Raw genomic sequence first — 16279 nt, 5'->3', positions numbered from 1 at the left:
CCCAACCCAGAGATCCTGTGTACCTTCTTAGTATAAAACTTGTTCAGCTGGGTCTCAGAGCCATTTCTACGCCATAAGCACAAAACCTTGGTCTTGGGACAGTAGGTCATGTTGATGAGCTTCTCATACCACCAGCGCTCATACACTGTCCCGATGTTACTCCGCAACACCACACAGTCATCACACACCTGGAGGAGTGCACAAAGAGCTCAGTGGGTCTGCTCTCTGACAGACTCTTGTATCCCAGGCCACATGGCATGTTTCCCACAGGGAAGAATGGGAACACTGATGCTGGGAGCTGCCATGTCAGGTTTTCTGCCTCATATCTAGGTGGGGACACAGAACTGCTGGATGTAAAGTCTTCTAGAAGAATCATTGAAAGAAATGGAGTCACTGAAAGGATCCTGTGCACAAGGAAGGAGGCCTACTCTCAAGGCCATGGGTGTATAATACTTCCTGTATCATCTACAAAGTGTTCAGAGGACATTGCATGCTGCCTCCTTTTTTTTTTTCCTTTTCTCCTTTTGGTACCAGGGATTGTACCCAGGGGTGTTTAACCACTGAGCTACATTCCAGCCCTTTTTATTTTGTTGCTTAGGGCCTCGTTAAGTTGCTGAGGCTTGTGATCCTCCTGCCTCAGCCTCCCAAACTGCTGGGATTACAGGCGTGCGTGTCTTCTCGTGGCTGTGTATAGGATTCAGCTCTGTTGACAGACACAAAGGCAGGTGATTATGGCAGACTTAACCAAGGAGAAAAAACTGGAGCTAACATATTTCCTAATCTTGGCTCTGCCCTAGTCCTATAAAAATATCCTTTAAAATGAGTTACATAGGCTGGGCATGGTAGCACATACCTGCGATCTCAGCTATTCTAGAGGCTGAGGCAGGAGGATTGAAAGTTTGAGGCCAGCTCAAGCAACTTTGCAAGGCCTTGTCTCAAAAGCCTGGAGATCTAGCTCAGCAGTTCACCTCTGGGGTCAATCCCCAGTACCACACAAAAAATAATTAAATGAATTACACACATGACACATGAACAATGCTTATTGCATAAAAATTATTTCAGTATAGGATGATATAAGTTAAAAAGCAAAGTCCCCTTCACGTTCTCCTCTTGTACAACAATCTTCCTCAGGTAGACTTATCTGTTCTCATGGCTTTAATTACTGTGGGGAGTATTATAGCGTACTGGTTAGAGACGCGGGTCTATGGTCAGACTGCCTGGGGTTTGCAGTTTTGCAGTATGAGGGACCAACCCAGGGCCCTACACATGCTAGGCAAGTGCTCCATCATTGAGCTCTGCTCAGCCCGACCGCCTGGGTTCAGATTCCATCTCTCCCATTGCCTGGCTGTGTCACCTTGAGCAAATTTATCTATCTACATCTCCTCATGTATAAGGTAAGGATCATAAGAGTAACAACTGCACAGGGCCACTGTGAAGACTAAATGAGTTAGTTAATGGGCATTTGTGGTGTGTGGGTGTGTGTGTGTGTGTGTGTGAGAGAGAGAGAGAGAGAGAGAGAGAGAGAGAGAGAGAGAGAGAGAGAGAAGGGAATAAGCCACGGGTGTTCTACTGCCAGCCTGTTTCTTTCTTTCTTTTTTTTTGCAGTCCTGGGGATCAAACTCAAGGCCACTTTACCAATGAACCATATGCCCAGCCATTTTGATTTTTTATTTTAAGACAGGGTCTTGCTACGTTGTGGAGTCTGACCTTGAACTTGCAATCCTCTGCCTCAGCCTCCTGAGTAGTGGGATTATAGGTATGTACCTCTGTGCCTGGCAATATAAAAATCTTAATGTGTGAGGCCCATAGAAGTACCCCAGTTAGCTGCTATAATAACATAAGAAATATAATTATTATTACTACAACGTTGATGGGTTTTTGTTTTGTTTTGGTAGCAGGGATTGAATCTAGGGGAGCTTAACCACTGAGCTACATTCCCCAGCCTTTTTTTTTTTAAATATCTTTATTTTGTTTATTTATTTTTATGTGGTGCTGAGGATCGAAGCCGGGTCTCACACATGCAAGGCTGAGCCACAACCCCAGCCCTGCTTTTTTTTTTTTAAGAGAGAGAGAGAGAGAATTTTTTAATATTTATTTTTTAGTTCTCAGCGGACACAACATCTTTGTATATGGTGCTGAGGATCAAACCCGGGCCGCACGCATGCCAGGCGAGCGCGCTACCGCTTGAGCCACATCCCCAGCCCCCCCCCCCACTTTTTTTTTTTTTGAGACAAGATCTCACTAAGTTGCTTAGGGCCTTGCTAAGTTGCTGAGGCTGGCTTTGAACACACAATTCTCCTGCCTCAGCCTCCCAAGCTGCTGGGATTACAGGAGTGTGCCACCAAACCCAGCTTTGAAGGTTCTTAACTCTCTCCATATGAGGCCTGGCCTCCTGAGCTCTTGACCTGTTTTTATGTGGATACCTCATATGCAGCCCCTCAAACTCACCTTGTCTAAATCTGAATTCAGCATCTTCTCTTGAACAGATCTTCCTTCTAAGTCCCCTACTGCCATAAATGACACCATCATTCACCCTGCTGCTCAAGCCAGAAATGAACAAGTGATGCATAAATCTTTCCTTTTCCCTGTCACTACATCCATCATTGAATCCCATCATTCCATCTTGAATATCATTGGACTGGTCTTCCCTTCCCTCACTGTAATTGTCACTCTTATTCCTCCTTCAAGTGTATGATCAAAGATCACTTCTTCAGAGGGGCTGTCCACAATTCCCACACTCTCTACTACATATTCCCATAACTCCTGCCCCCCAATCATCTTCTCTTACAAAGCTCATTCTACAACATTCTATGTTTAGTTATTTAACTTCTCCAATGGTTTGTCAACTCTAGAAGGGCAACAGTCATATTTACTACTATAATCCACACTCAACACAGTGCCTAGCATATATTAAGTGCTTCATAAGTATCAGGTCAATGAGTAAGGAATACATGAGACTATCAGGTTTAAACTCCTACACAAGAGATTACTGGAGTTCTAAAAGCTTTCTAAAGAAAAGACTGAGCCAGGTACAGTGGCACACACCTGTAATCCCAGCTACTCAGGAAGTTAAGGCAGGAGGTTGGCAAGTTCCAGGCCAGTCTCAGCACTTAGACCCTGTCTCAAAATAAAAGAGCTAGGGATATAGCGCAGCAGTGGAAAGCCCCTGGATTCAATTCATCAATAACCCACCCACCCCCGCCCCCACCAGCAAAAAAGGTGGGGGTGGGGCAATTAGAATAGCAGAGTAAGAATTAGAAATGGGTTCTAGGCCAGTAGGACTCCCAGTCCACCTATGCTCCTGGTGGAAATGTAAACTGGTAGTCTTTGGGATGGCAAAATGGCAGACTCTACTAAAATTTTAAATATATATAAGCTTGATCTGGAAATTTCATGTCTAGGAATATATTCTATAGAAATTCTCACATCAGTGTGCAGAAATATATGTTCAAGGATATTCAATGAAGCAATGTTAAAAAAAACAGTGGGAAGCACTAAATAAATTATGGTATAGCTATATAATACCAAAATGGCTAAGCATCCACTTAAAAATGTAGAAAGATGGCCAGGCACAAAGATACACACCTGTAACCCCAGTGACCAGGGAGACTGAGGCAGGAAGATCACAAATTTGAGGCCAGCCTCAGCAATTTAGCAAGACACTGTCTCAAAAAAAATAAAGAAAAAAAAAAAAAGAAAAGAAAAGAAGAGAAAAAAGAAATGAGGATGTTGTTCAGAAACAGAGCACTTCTGGGTTCAATGCCCAGGACTGAAAAAACAAAAACAAACCAACAAAACAAAATGAAAAACCATGGAAAGATGTTCATGATATATTAAGTGGAAAAAAAACAAACTGTGAGCCAAGTACATTGGTGCATGCCTGTCATCCCAGCCACTCAGGAGTCTGAGGCAGGAAGATCTAGAGTTTGAACCTAGCCTCAGCAACTTCGTGAGGCCCTAAGCAACTCATCGAGACCATGTCTCTAATTAAATATATAAAAGGGCTGGGATGTGGCTCAGTGGTTAAGCTCCCTGAGTTTAATCCCTGGTAACAACAACAACAACAAAAAAGTAAATTGTAGGGTGAGGATGTAGAGCACTTGTCTAGAGTGGGTGAGACCCTTGGTTCAATCCCCAGCACTGCAAAACAAACAACAACAACAAAAAGAAAAAATTATATATTAATGTTGGTGGTTTAATACCACTTATTAATTCTAAGCAAATAAGTTGTATTTATACAAATATGCAATTTTTAAAGTCTTAAAGGATTCACACAAAACTTTTTTTTTTTTTGGTATTTGGGGTTGAATTCAGGGGTGCTAAACCACAAAGCCACATCCCCATCCTATTTTTTTATTTTGAGACAGGGTTTTGCCAAGTTGCTGAGGCTGGCCTTGAACTTGCAATCATACTGCCTCAACCTCCTGAGTTACTGAGATTATACCGTACGTGCCACTGGACCTGGCATTTAATAATTTAAAAAAGTCTTCCCAAATTGCTGTCTGATGGTGTGGCCAGCTCACTGTGCTGAGAAAGGCTCAGAGCCTCTTGGTAGTCAGTTGGTGACAGGGTGGCCAATGTGCTCTCTTCCTTGACATGGCAACACTTCAAAGCAGAGGCATGTAGGAGGGTAAGGCATCCTGCCCCAACTCCAGAGACTCAGCATGAGGCTTGCTGTACAGTGCAGTCTTTTTTATTTTTGAGGCACGATCTCCCTAAGTTGCTGAGGCTGGTCTTGAACTTGTGATCCTCTTACCTCATCCCCGAAAGTAGCTGGAATCAGAGGTATGTGCCACCATAATGACTTGGCTATATTTAAGAGAAAAAGAAAAGAATCACCTGCCACCTCTACTGTGGTGCAAATGTCTTAAATTAGTCCTCAGCTCGGAGAAACTCCCTACCAAATTCTTACACCTCAAATGGTGACATGAAAATGACTCTCTTCTCAGACACACTGACACATACCCTCCTGATTCCAGAGTACACACTCCTGTGTTTGGTGAACAACCTGTTCAAAAATCAAATTCAACTAAACCAAAAGGGAACAGACAACATGTAGACTGTTTAATTTTAATAACTTACATAGAAGTTGTACCCAGTCTCTAAAATTACTTATAAGAGTTCTATTTTTTTTTAATTTATTTTTTTAAGAGAGAGAGGGAGAGAACTTTTTAATATTTATTTTTTAGTTTTCGGCAGACACAACATCTTTGTTTTTGTATGTGGTGCTGAGGATCGAACCTGGGCCGCACACATGCCAGGCAAGCACGCTACCGCTTGAGCCACATCCCCAGCCCCAAGAGTTCTATTTTTATTTTATCAATTTATTTATTTTAAATATTTTTAAAAATATTTATTTTTTTTTTTTAGTTGGACACAGTATCTTTATTTATTTTTATGTGGTACTGAGGATCAAACCCAGAGCCTCCCACCTGCTAGGCAAGCGCTCTGCCACTGAGCCATAAACCCAGCCCTTTAAATATTTTTAATGTATATTTTTTAGTTGTAGATGAACACATAGTATCTTTATTTATTTTTATGTGGTGCTGAGGATTGAACTCAGTGCCTCATGCATGCGGGGCAAGCGCTTTACCACTGAGCTACAGCCTCAGCCCCCATTTTATTTTATTTTTAATTTATTTTTGCAGTACTGGGTCTTGAACCAGGGGCATGCTACCATTGAGCTACACCCCCAGCCCTTTTTATTATTTTACTTTGAGACAGAGTCTAGTTAAGTTGCCCAGGCTGGCCTTGAACTTGGAATCCCCCTGCTTCAGTCTCTAAAGTTGCTGGGATTATAGTCATGAGCCAAGGCCAGGGAAATTTCCATGTTTTTAATTCTAAAAATAGATCTTTTCTGGCCAGACATGATGGCCCACACTTGTAATCCCAGCAATTTAGGAGGCAGGAGGATTCCCAAATTCAAGGCCAGCCTTGGCAACTTAGCAAGATCCTGTCTCAAAATAAAATAAAAAGGGCTGAGGATGTAGCTCAGTGACAGAAGAACCTGGGTTCAATCACAAGTACTGCCAAAAACCAAAAACATGGAAATGAAAAAAACACAGTCAATTTCCATGAAAATCCTGGAGTGGAGAATGCTTTTACTAATTATTAATCAAAATCCAAAGCCATAAAAGCATTCTGTTAACTAATTTACATAAAAATAAAATATTTTTACATGCAAAAAATACCATACATAAAACCAGGAGACAAATGAGGTACTTTACAGTGGCTGGTTTAGGCTGCCCACATCTGAACCATAAGAGAGGACCCTGTGAGGCCACAGGAAGTAACTATATAGCACCGCCTAGGAAGTATTCTTGCCAAAATATTGATTTTTAAAATTTTTTAATTTTTATTTATTTAACTTTAAAATATATTAAAAGGTAAAGAATCATACCAACCAAAATTACAAATGTTTGTCCCTTTAATCCAGCAATCCCATTTCCAGGAACTCTTACAGATACAACTGCAATGTATGAAATTAAGCAGGGGTTGAACCTAGGGGTGCTTAACCACTGAGCCATATCCCCAGCCCTTTTTATTTTATTTTTAAATTTTGAGATAGGGTCTCACTCAGTTGCTCAGGGCTTCACTAAGTTCTGAGGCTGGTTTTGAACTTATGATCCTCCTGCCTCAGCCTCTGGAGCTGCTGGAATTACAGGTATGTGCCACTGTCTCCAGCAAAATATTGAATTGAAAAGTGATCAAATCTCTAGAATGTGCTAGTGTGGGGAGCCATTCTGACACGTGATTGGGTGACTCCCGTTAAGGGCCTGAGGCGCTCTGGCTGTGTTGGAGCTATCCCGACCCTTTCCTGATGAGAGAGCCCATCCGTGTGGGGGTGTGCGTGACCACTGACCCTGGAGACCCAATCACTGACCCTGACCTTGGAGTGCAGCCCCCCCTCAACCTTCATTGGATGGAATTCTCCCCTAAATCTCTTGTCCCCCAAATAAAAGGCTGCTCCCAGGCGTGTTCGCTCTCTCTCTCCTGCTAGCCCAGAGTAATCCTCGCGGCCCTGCTGGGCGGCTAGAGGCGGGAACCAGGGAGGCGAGCCATCTCGGACCTAGCAATGTAAAATAAGGTACTGGTTTGTGTGTTTTATTTCGATCTCTTCTAACTAACTTAATGCCTAGAACCTCATTAATGAAACCACTGCGCAGGTCGCGTGGTAGAATTGGCGCCCACGAGGGGGGCATTCTGAATTAGTTAGATTGAGTGGGAGCGCACGCTAAAAAGATAAGGAAAAAGAAATAAAGAGGAAATAAGGAAAATAAGGAATAAAGATAAAGATAAGGAAGAGGTGACATTTGGGTCACAAAAGTACCGGGAGATATTGAAGGAAAGAGACGTTAAATTACTTAAAATGGGAAATTCTACTTCTTCGGATAAGGAAATGTATCTGACTATTTTATTTATTTATTTATTTATTTATTTTTTTTTAAAGAGAGAGTGATAGAGGGAGAGAGAGAGACAGAGAGAATTTTTCAATATTTATTTTTTAGTTATCGGCGGACACAACATCGTTGTTTGTATGTGGTGCTGAGGATCGAACCCGGGCCGCACGCATGCCAGACGAGCGCGCTACCGCTTGAGCCACATCCCCAGCCCGTATCTGACTATTTTAGACAGTATAATTAATCAGAAAGGAAAACAGATAAAGAAAACTCAGTTATTACAATTCTTAAAGATTGTAGGTGAATATTGTCCTTGGTTTTGTGACCAAGAGTCTCCAAATTTACTTGGGAAAAATTAGGAAGGAAGTTACAGAGAGTCTGTCTTTCTACTGAAATACCTGGAGGTATAGAGAATATACAGAAAACTTGGACAGCCCTAGAAGTCTGTCTTTTTAAAAATATGGGCCAGAGTTCGCAGCCCCCTGAAGACCTTTTAAAAGCCATTCAAGGAGCTGTTAAGTCTATTCAAATGGAAAATCGGCCTGAGGCTAAGTTAATTTCCTTTCCCTTGAGCCGTTTAAGAACAAAAGCACTAGGGACCAAAGTTAGAAATGTGAACTTAGACTCGCAGCCCCATGCGGAGAATTCAGATGGCGCGGATCAGCCCGCTTTCTCACCACCGCCAGCATTCCCTCCTAGCGGGAGCCCGGGAATTCCAGGGGAGGTCGCACAGTGTGACGTCATCGCGCCGGCCATGGGGGCCGCCATCTTTAATTTTACCGGAGCGGAACCACAGTTTCCGTACAAACCCCTAATGATTTTCAAGGCTTCTAAGAGAGATATTTTAGCCAAAATGGGACTGTTATTAGTTACTCCAAATTCTATAAGATCAGTTGAGGAAATTAATCAGAGGTATTTTCCTAGAGATGATAAGGAGACCTTTCAGGAAGAATATCTGTTTACAAGCCAGTCTCCACGACAAAGATTAGTAAATACTCCAGACCAGAATTTTTACTAGGGGCCCTGAGTACTTCCCCGATCCCTAAGACAGCTGAAAAAATCACGTGGCTCACAGAAGAGCCTATATGGATTTCTCAGTGGCCCATCTCAGGGGAAAAGCTTAAAATAATTCATAGATTAGTTGAGGAACAACTTCAGGCTGGTCATATTGAACCAACACTTAGCCCTTGGAATACACCTATTTTTGTTATTAAGAAAAAGTCAGGAAATTGGAGATTACTACAGGATTTAAGGGCAATAAATCAGCCTATGGGATCATTACAGCCAGGACTTCCCTCCCCCACAGCCATTCCTTTAGATTATAGCTTGATGGTAATAGATTTAAAAGACTGTTTTTTCTCTATAAGGTTACATCCTGAAGATTGTGAAAGATTTGCTTTCACTGTCCCAGCAATTAATTTTAAGGAACCTGTTAAAAGATACTGTTGGAAGGTGCTTCCTCAGGGAATGCGTAATAGCCCTACACTGTGCCAAAAATATGTTGACCAGGCAATAGATCCCATTAGAAATAGCTTCCCTGATGCATACATTATTCATTTTATGGATGATATATTATTGGCTCATGCTAATCCAGAAGTACTTTCAGAAATTTTTACTCAGTTAGAGACTTCACTTACAGCAATGGGTTTATGTATAGCTCCTCAAAAAATTCAAAAGGTATCTCCTTTTCAATATCTAGGTCAGATAATTCAAGGACGTACAATCCGTCCTCAAAATCTTCAGATAAGAGTTAAGGAGTTACGTACCCTTAATGATTTTCAAAAACTATTAGGAGATATTAACTGGCTAAGACCATCTTTAAAGCTAACTACTTCTGAGTTAAATCCTTTATTTCAGATATTACAAGGAAATCCTTCTCCAACCTCTCCATGTCAACTAACTTTAGAAGCTAAGGCAGCCTTAAGGAAAGTGGAAATTGCAATTAAAAATGCACAGCTTACTAGAATAGATCCTAAAGAAATAATGTATTTATTAATATTTCCAACCGAGCATACCCCAACAGGAGCCATATGGCAAAGATTAGGAGTTATTGAATGGATTTATTTATCTCACTCCCCTCAAAAAACATTAATTCCTTTTCATAATTCTATAGCTCAATTAGTAATTAAGGGTAGAACTAGGATTTTACAATTAATTGGATCTGAGCCTGATATCATAATTATTCCATTTTCTGTTCAACAGACTAATTGGCTTTTTCAAACTTCTACCTCATGGCAGATAGCTTTTGCAGATTTTCCTGGGCAAATAGATAGCCATTATCCTCGTGATAAGATTGTACAATTTGCATCATTAACATCACTTATTTTTCCAAAGATTGTACGTTCTCATCCAATAGAGGGAGCTTTATCGGTGTTCACAGATGGTTCCAACTCTGGTAAGGCAGGTTTCTTCAGCCGTGTTCACACAGAGGTAATACAAACTTCTTATACTTCTGCCCAAAGGGCAGAGCTCCAAGCTCTGATTTGTGCCTTAGATTATTTTTCAAATGAGCCTATTAATATCTATTCTGACAGCTTATATGCAGTCGGAGTTACCAAAAATATTGAAACCTCAGTTATTGGGTTTACTTCATCACAGGAGTTATTTGAATTATTTCATAATTTACAAAAGACAGTGCTAATGCGAAAGTTCCCATGTTTCATTGGACACATCCGTGCCCATACTAACCTTCCCGGACCTCTAGTTACAGGTAATGACAAAATTGATAAATTAGTAGCTTTTTGTCAACAGATGTCTTCATATGACTGTGCACTAGCTTCCCATTCCTTGCATCATCAAAATGCTTCTAGCTTACGTAAAAAATTTAGTATTACCAGAGAACAAGCTCGTCAGATTGTAAGCCAATGTCCTAAGTGTGTTATTCACACTCCATCTCTGCCATCAGGGGTAAATCCCCGTGGATTAAAACCAAATCAGATATGGCAAATGGATGTAACTCATATTCCTCAATTTGGTAAGCAATGTTATGTGCATGTCATAGTGGACACTTATTCTAGATTTATTTTTGCCACAGCACGTACTAAGGAAAATACTCAATATGTAATTTCTCATTGCTTAGCAGCCTTTTCCGTTTTAGGGTGCCCTAAGCAGATTAAAACAGATAATGCTCCAGCTTATGTAAGCTCTTCTTTTCAACAATTTTGCCAAGAGTTTGAAATTAATCATAAAACAGGAATTCCTTATAACCCCCAAGGTCAAGCCATTGTAGAACGAGCTCATTTATCTATTAAGCTTCAATTACAAAAATTGAAAAGGGGGAATAAGATAGTGACTCCCCAAAATAGCCTTAATCATGCCTTGTTTGTTTTAAATTTTTTAAACTGTGACACAGAAGGTCACACTGCTGCTGAGAGACAAATGTCTCCCTCAGTGACAGGCCCTTTAGGCAGAGTTCTGTGGAAAGATTTACAGACTGGTCAATGGAAGGGTCCAAACCCAGTAATAATGCGGGAAAAAGGCATGCTTGTATTTTTCCAGAAGGTGCTTTCCGTCCTATTTGGGTACCTGAACGTGCTATCAGACATGGAGGAGATAAAACCCAGACTCAAGCGACTGAGGATCGACCCGGAGGAACCACTACCCAGAAGGAGGAAATATCGGAAAAAGATGAAGAAAGACCAGATTGAACCAGCCGAGAAGCTGATTTCGTGGAAAGATGTGAAGAAATTGACAACCCAGGCCTCCCAAATACTTCGACGCCTAGGAAAGAACAGGACCCCAGTCTTGATGGTAGCAACAGTAATTGCCCTACTGGGCTGTCAGGTAAAAGGGAATCAAGTAGACACTTATTGGACATATTTCCCAGATCCACCCCTGGTACACCCAGCTGTGTGGACTGGAGAATCTATTCCAGTATTTACTAATGACTCATTCATGATGGGAGGATTTACAGATACTCATATTACTCCCAATCATGTGACTAGATTTAATTATTCTGGCTACAGTGCCCAATTACCTTTATGTTGGTCACATGATAAACATGCTGGCTGTCTGAAAGTATCATTTGAAGAAAAGACAGCGATCGGTAAACCTAGACTGACAAATAATTCTATTTATGGGGACTTAAAACCTAATACTAGATCAGTAATTAAGATGGGACTTTCCCATAACAAGCCAGTCATTTCTGCAAAACCTCCTCCGGTACCCCACTGTCCAAATAGTTCTATAATTGAGATTGGCACCTTTCCTAAATGGATGGATTGTGTAAATACCTTTCCTGTACAACATAAGGTGCCTAAAACTAGTGGGTATATTTTAGACTGGTCTCCAAAAATTGATAAGAGACAATTACGAAGAAATTCTGCTATGACACCTGCAGGATTTGTTAGTAATATTTTAACTTATAGTGAAGGAGGTATTCAAAAAGATATTTGGCGTTTAATTGCTGCCTCAGAGTATTTACATTTTACAGATAAACCTTTACCAAAATTTGTCCGCAAGAACTGTAAAGAGGGATCTTGCTATGGCTTAAGAGCCTGTGTCCAATCTCCTTATGTTTTAATTATTGGAAATGTAAAAGTTAAATGGATAGATGATAGATATTTTGTTACTTGTAATAAGTACAACCTAACCAATTGTATTTCTAGGTATAATGGAGGAAAAGGAGTGCTGATACTTCATCAGCCCTCTTTTGTTTTATTACCTGCTAATATTTCAGAGCCATGGTATGCTGATGCTGGTTTACAAGTCCTGCAGCAAATTCATGCCCAGCTAACAAGACCTAGACGTGCTATTGGAGTCATAATTGTTGGTGTCTTAGCACTGGTCTCATTTATTGCCTCAACTGTCTCTGCATCTCTGACATTGTCTCAGAATATTCAACATGCAAAATTTCTTAATAATTTAGCTCAAAATACTTCCAAGGCTCTGCGTAATCAAGTAAATATTGATGAAAGGATTGAGACTAAGTTAAACGCCTTAGAGGCGACTGTTATAAACATTGGTAATGAACTTTCAGCCTTAAAATTTAAGGAAAGGCTTAAATGCCATGCTAATTATAAATATGTATGTGTTACAGCTGCCAAGTACAATGCTTCTCTCTGGGATTGGGAGAAGGTTAAAAACCATTTATTAGGTATTTGGCAAAATAGTAATAATAGCTTGGATATTCTGGAACTTCATCACCATATCCAAGACATTCAAAATAATAGAGCTGATTTTTCAGATCCTTCTTCTTTGGCTAACCAAATATTGAAGGAGTTAAATGGATTCAACCCTGGAAATATTCTTAAACACTCCGCTTGGTACATTATTGGATTATTCTCTTTGCTGTTAATTCTCTTTTGTATTGTAACTATAGGATGGCGAGTCTTCCAATCAAGAATCCAGGGACTCCAGAGAGTGAACCGCCGCCTCATTGTTAAGAAAAGAAAGGGGGAATATGTGGGGAGCCATTCTGACACGTGATTGGGTGACTCCCGTTAAGGGCCTGAGGCGCTCTGGCTGTGTTGGAGCTATCCCGACCCTTTCCTGATGAGAGAGCCCATCCGTGTGGGGGTGTGCGTGACCACTGACCCTGGAGACCCAATCACTGACCCTGACCTTGGAGTGCAGCCCCCCCCAACCTTCATTGGATGGAATTCTCCCCTAAATCTCTTGTCCCCCAAATAAAAGGCTGCTCCCAGGCGTGTTCGCTCTCTCTCTCTCCTGCTAGCCCAGAGTAATCCTCGCTGCCCTGCTGGGCGGCTAGAGGCGGGAACCAGGGAGGCGAGCCGTCTCGGACCTAGCAATGTAAAATAAGGTACTGGTTTGTGTGTTTTATTTCGATCTCTTCTAACTAACTTAATGCCTAGAACCTCATTAATGAAACCACTGCGCAGGTCGCGTGGTAGATGCGAAGTCTAAAATGTGAGCTACTCCACAGAGCCAATGATTCAATTTCTTCAACAAAATAAATAGCAAGCAGGTAGAATATATTAAAAGGTAGCTAAGCTAACAGTCATATCAACCAAATTTACAAACATACTGTCCCTTTAGTCCAGCAATCCCATTTCCAGGAATTCTTACAGACACAACTACAATATATGAAATTAAGCAGGCACAATGTCAATCATAGTACACAAACTGGACACAACACAAGGATCTATACGTACTGACTGGCTAGATAAATTGTGGCACAATTACACAGTGGAAGAAAGGACATAGAAAGAACAAGAAATTTCTTTGTTCTGTTAGAGAGGACTGCCAGGATGACATTTAATGAAAAAACAAACACTGGTATAGACCAGTGAATATAATGCGGCATCTGCCTGAAAGAAAGGGGAAAAATAAGAATTTACCCCCAGATCTGTTTGCATAATAAAAAACACTGGAAAATACAAAGGAAGCCAACAAAAGCGGTTACCTACAGGATGAAGAGGAAAGGTGAGTGGGGAATTGAGTAGAAGAGGACCAGGATGAGTGCAAGACCTCCCAATATATGCTACTTCATGGACAATGTGACTATATCACCTATTTAAAAAAATACACAGACACACAAAAAATGGTGGGGAAAAACCTATCACATTAACTTAATTATTTGCAATAATTTAATAACTGGATTATGAAGATAAATGAGATAAATGGGAAAATTATTCTGGCACCAGTCCTAGGAGCTCCTTATGTCTTTCAAATGTTCCTTTGGGTCCCCAGCATGAACCAGTACCTACCTCCATGAAAAAGATATCTCCATTTGTGTCTGTCCCTGCATGCACCACAAATGTCTGCTTCTTCATGTGCCGGCTGCCACTGGATCGAATAGAGAGATCACGTCCATTCTGAGGAAAGAGAGATTTTTAGGGACATTCATACATCCCTTTTATACATGGCTCTGGGCCAAGAATATCCTGTTCAGCAATTAAATTAATATCATCTCATCTTTCAACACCTGGCCACCAGGAAAATAAGTGTTCAAGAACTTTTTTTTGGGGAGGGTGGAGGGTACTGGGGATTGAACTCAAAGGCACTCGATCACTGAGTGACATCTCCAGCCCTATTTTGTATTTTATTTAGAGATAGGGTCTCACTGCTTACCACCTTGCTATTGCTGAGGCTGGGTTTTTTTTTTTTTTTTTTTAAAGAGAGAGAGAATTTTAATATTTATTTATTTATTTTTTTAGTTTTCGGTGGACACAACATCTTTGTTTGTATGTGGTGCTGAGGATCGAACCCGGGCTGCACTCATGCCAGGTGAGTGCGCTACCGCTTGAGCCACATCCCCAACCCCTGAGGCTGGTTTTGAATTTGTGATCCTCCTGCCTCAGCCTCCCGAGTGGCTAGGATTACAGGTGTGCACCACCACACCCAGCTCAAGAAGCTTTTGGTCTCAGAACTTCTATACCTCTTAAAAATTACTGAAATTGGAAATACAGTGCAGTGGTAGAGTGTTTGTCTAGTACTCTCAGGCCCGGGGTTCAATCCCCAATACTGCAAAAACGAAAGAATTTCTATGCTATGTGCTAGCAAATTTAGGCTGAGGCAGGAGGACTGGCAGGAGGCCAGTCTCAGCAACTCAGAGAGACCCTTGGCAACTTAGTGACTGGGGATATAGATCAGTGCGATAGCATGCCTGGGTTCAATCCCCAGTACAACAACAAAAAATTACTAAAGATTCCAAAGAGCTTTTGTTTATATAAGTCATATCTACCATACTAGAAATTAAAACTAGGAATTAAAAAAATGTTTATTAGGCCAGGTAAGGTGGTGCACGCCTGTAATCCCAGTAGCTCAGGAGGCTAAGGCAGGACGATAATGAGTCAAAGCCAGCCTTAGCAATGGGAAGGTGCTAAACAACTCAGTGAGACCCTGTCTCTTAAAATAAAATACAAAATAGGGAAAACAGGGCTGGGCATGTGGCTCAGTGGTTGAGTGCCCCTGAGTTCAATCCCTGGTATGAAAAAAAAAAAAAAAAAGAATTAATAAACTTCTTTATTAAGTGCTGGGGATTAAACCTAGGGCCTTGAGCATACTAAGCAAGCATTCTATCATTGAGCTACACACCCAGCCCCATTAATTCATTTAAAAATAAATAATTAATAACTACCAAGTATATGGTAATATAAATAACATCTTTTTTTTAGATGGACACAATACCTTTATTTTATTGATTTATTTTTATGTGTTCTGAGGACCAGACCTAGCAGTGCCTCAGATGTGCTAGGCAAGCTCTGTTCCACTGAGCTACATCCCCAACCCTAAATAACATATTTTTTAAAGAAATATATTTTCCCCAACAACAACAAAAATGAAGAGAGACAATGTTTTACATTTTTGTAAATCTCTTTAATATTTGGCTTAATAGAAAATAGCTACATTTTCATATCTGCTTCTGCCCTCACCCTGTTATAATATGTTGCTTTGGTTAAGGTGTATGAAGAAAATCTGACCTTACACATACCAGTTTGGAAAAGGGAGAAGAATTTTAATAGCCTTTTTGGATAAATATGCATATTCTTCTTTGCCACTATACCAGAACTCAAAATAGCAATTTCTTTTTTTTAATTTGTTGATGGATCCTTATTTTATTTTATTTATTTGTATGTGGTGCTGAGAATCGAACCCAGTGCCTCACACATACTAGGCAAATGCGCTACCACTGAACCACAACCCGAACCCCAAAATAGCAGTTTCTTAAAAGTTAGTCATTAGGTAGAACCAGAAAGCACATCAATGAGCATTTCATAGTATTACACTAAAATCTACCTGTCTAGATTATATTTTCAGTGCTTCTTTTATCCATGCTTGAACTTGTAGTATCACACACTGTATTTGTAAAATCCTTCTCATTACACAATGTAAAGAAAAAAAATTCATTAATGTTATCAACAATCTCATTAGAAAATATCTCTTAAAATATTGAGATAATTCAAGCTCAAAAATCG

General features: G+C 40.6%; 1 protein-coding gene across 48 annotated transcripts in view; it reads right to left on the bottom strand.

Moving 5' to 3' along the window:
- MADD (MAP kinase activating death domain) overlaps window positions 1–16279 on the bottom strand; it is a 52136-nt gene that overhangs the window by 5797 nt on the left and 30060 nt on the right. For 47 of the 48 annotated variants that reach the window (XM_081279240.1, XM_081279229.1, XM_081279196.1 and 44 more), the window contains 2 exons: window positions 14069–14176; window positions 24–188 (listed from right to left, as the gene is read on the bottom strand). In XM_081279240.1, coding sequence (XP_081135366.1) covers window positions 24–188; window positions 14069–14176 — 273 coding nt within the window. Of the gene's footprint in view, window positions 1–23; window positions 189–4510; window positions 4810–14068; window positions 14177–16279 lie in introns of those variants that run through there. The other variant, XM_081279232.1, reaches the window with a different exon arrangement.

Source organism: Spermophilus citellus (assembly GCF_964194105.1).
Source record: "Spermophilus citellus genome assembly, chromosome: 2".
Classification (NCBI taxonomy): Eukaryota; Metazoa; Chordata; class Mammalia; order Rodentia; family Sciuridae; genus Spermophilus; species Spermophilus citellus.
The sequence above is the reverse complement of the archived record's forward strand: the minus strand, read 5'-3'. Positions and strand labels throughout refer to the sequence as shown.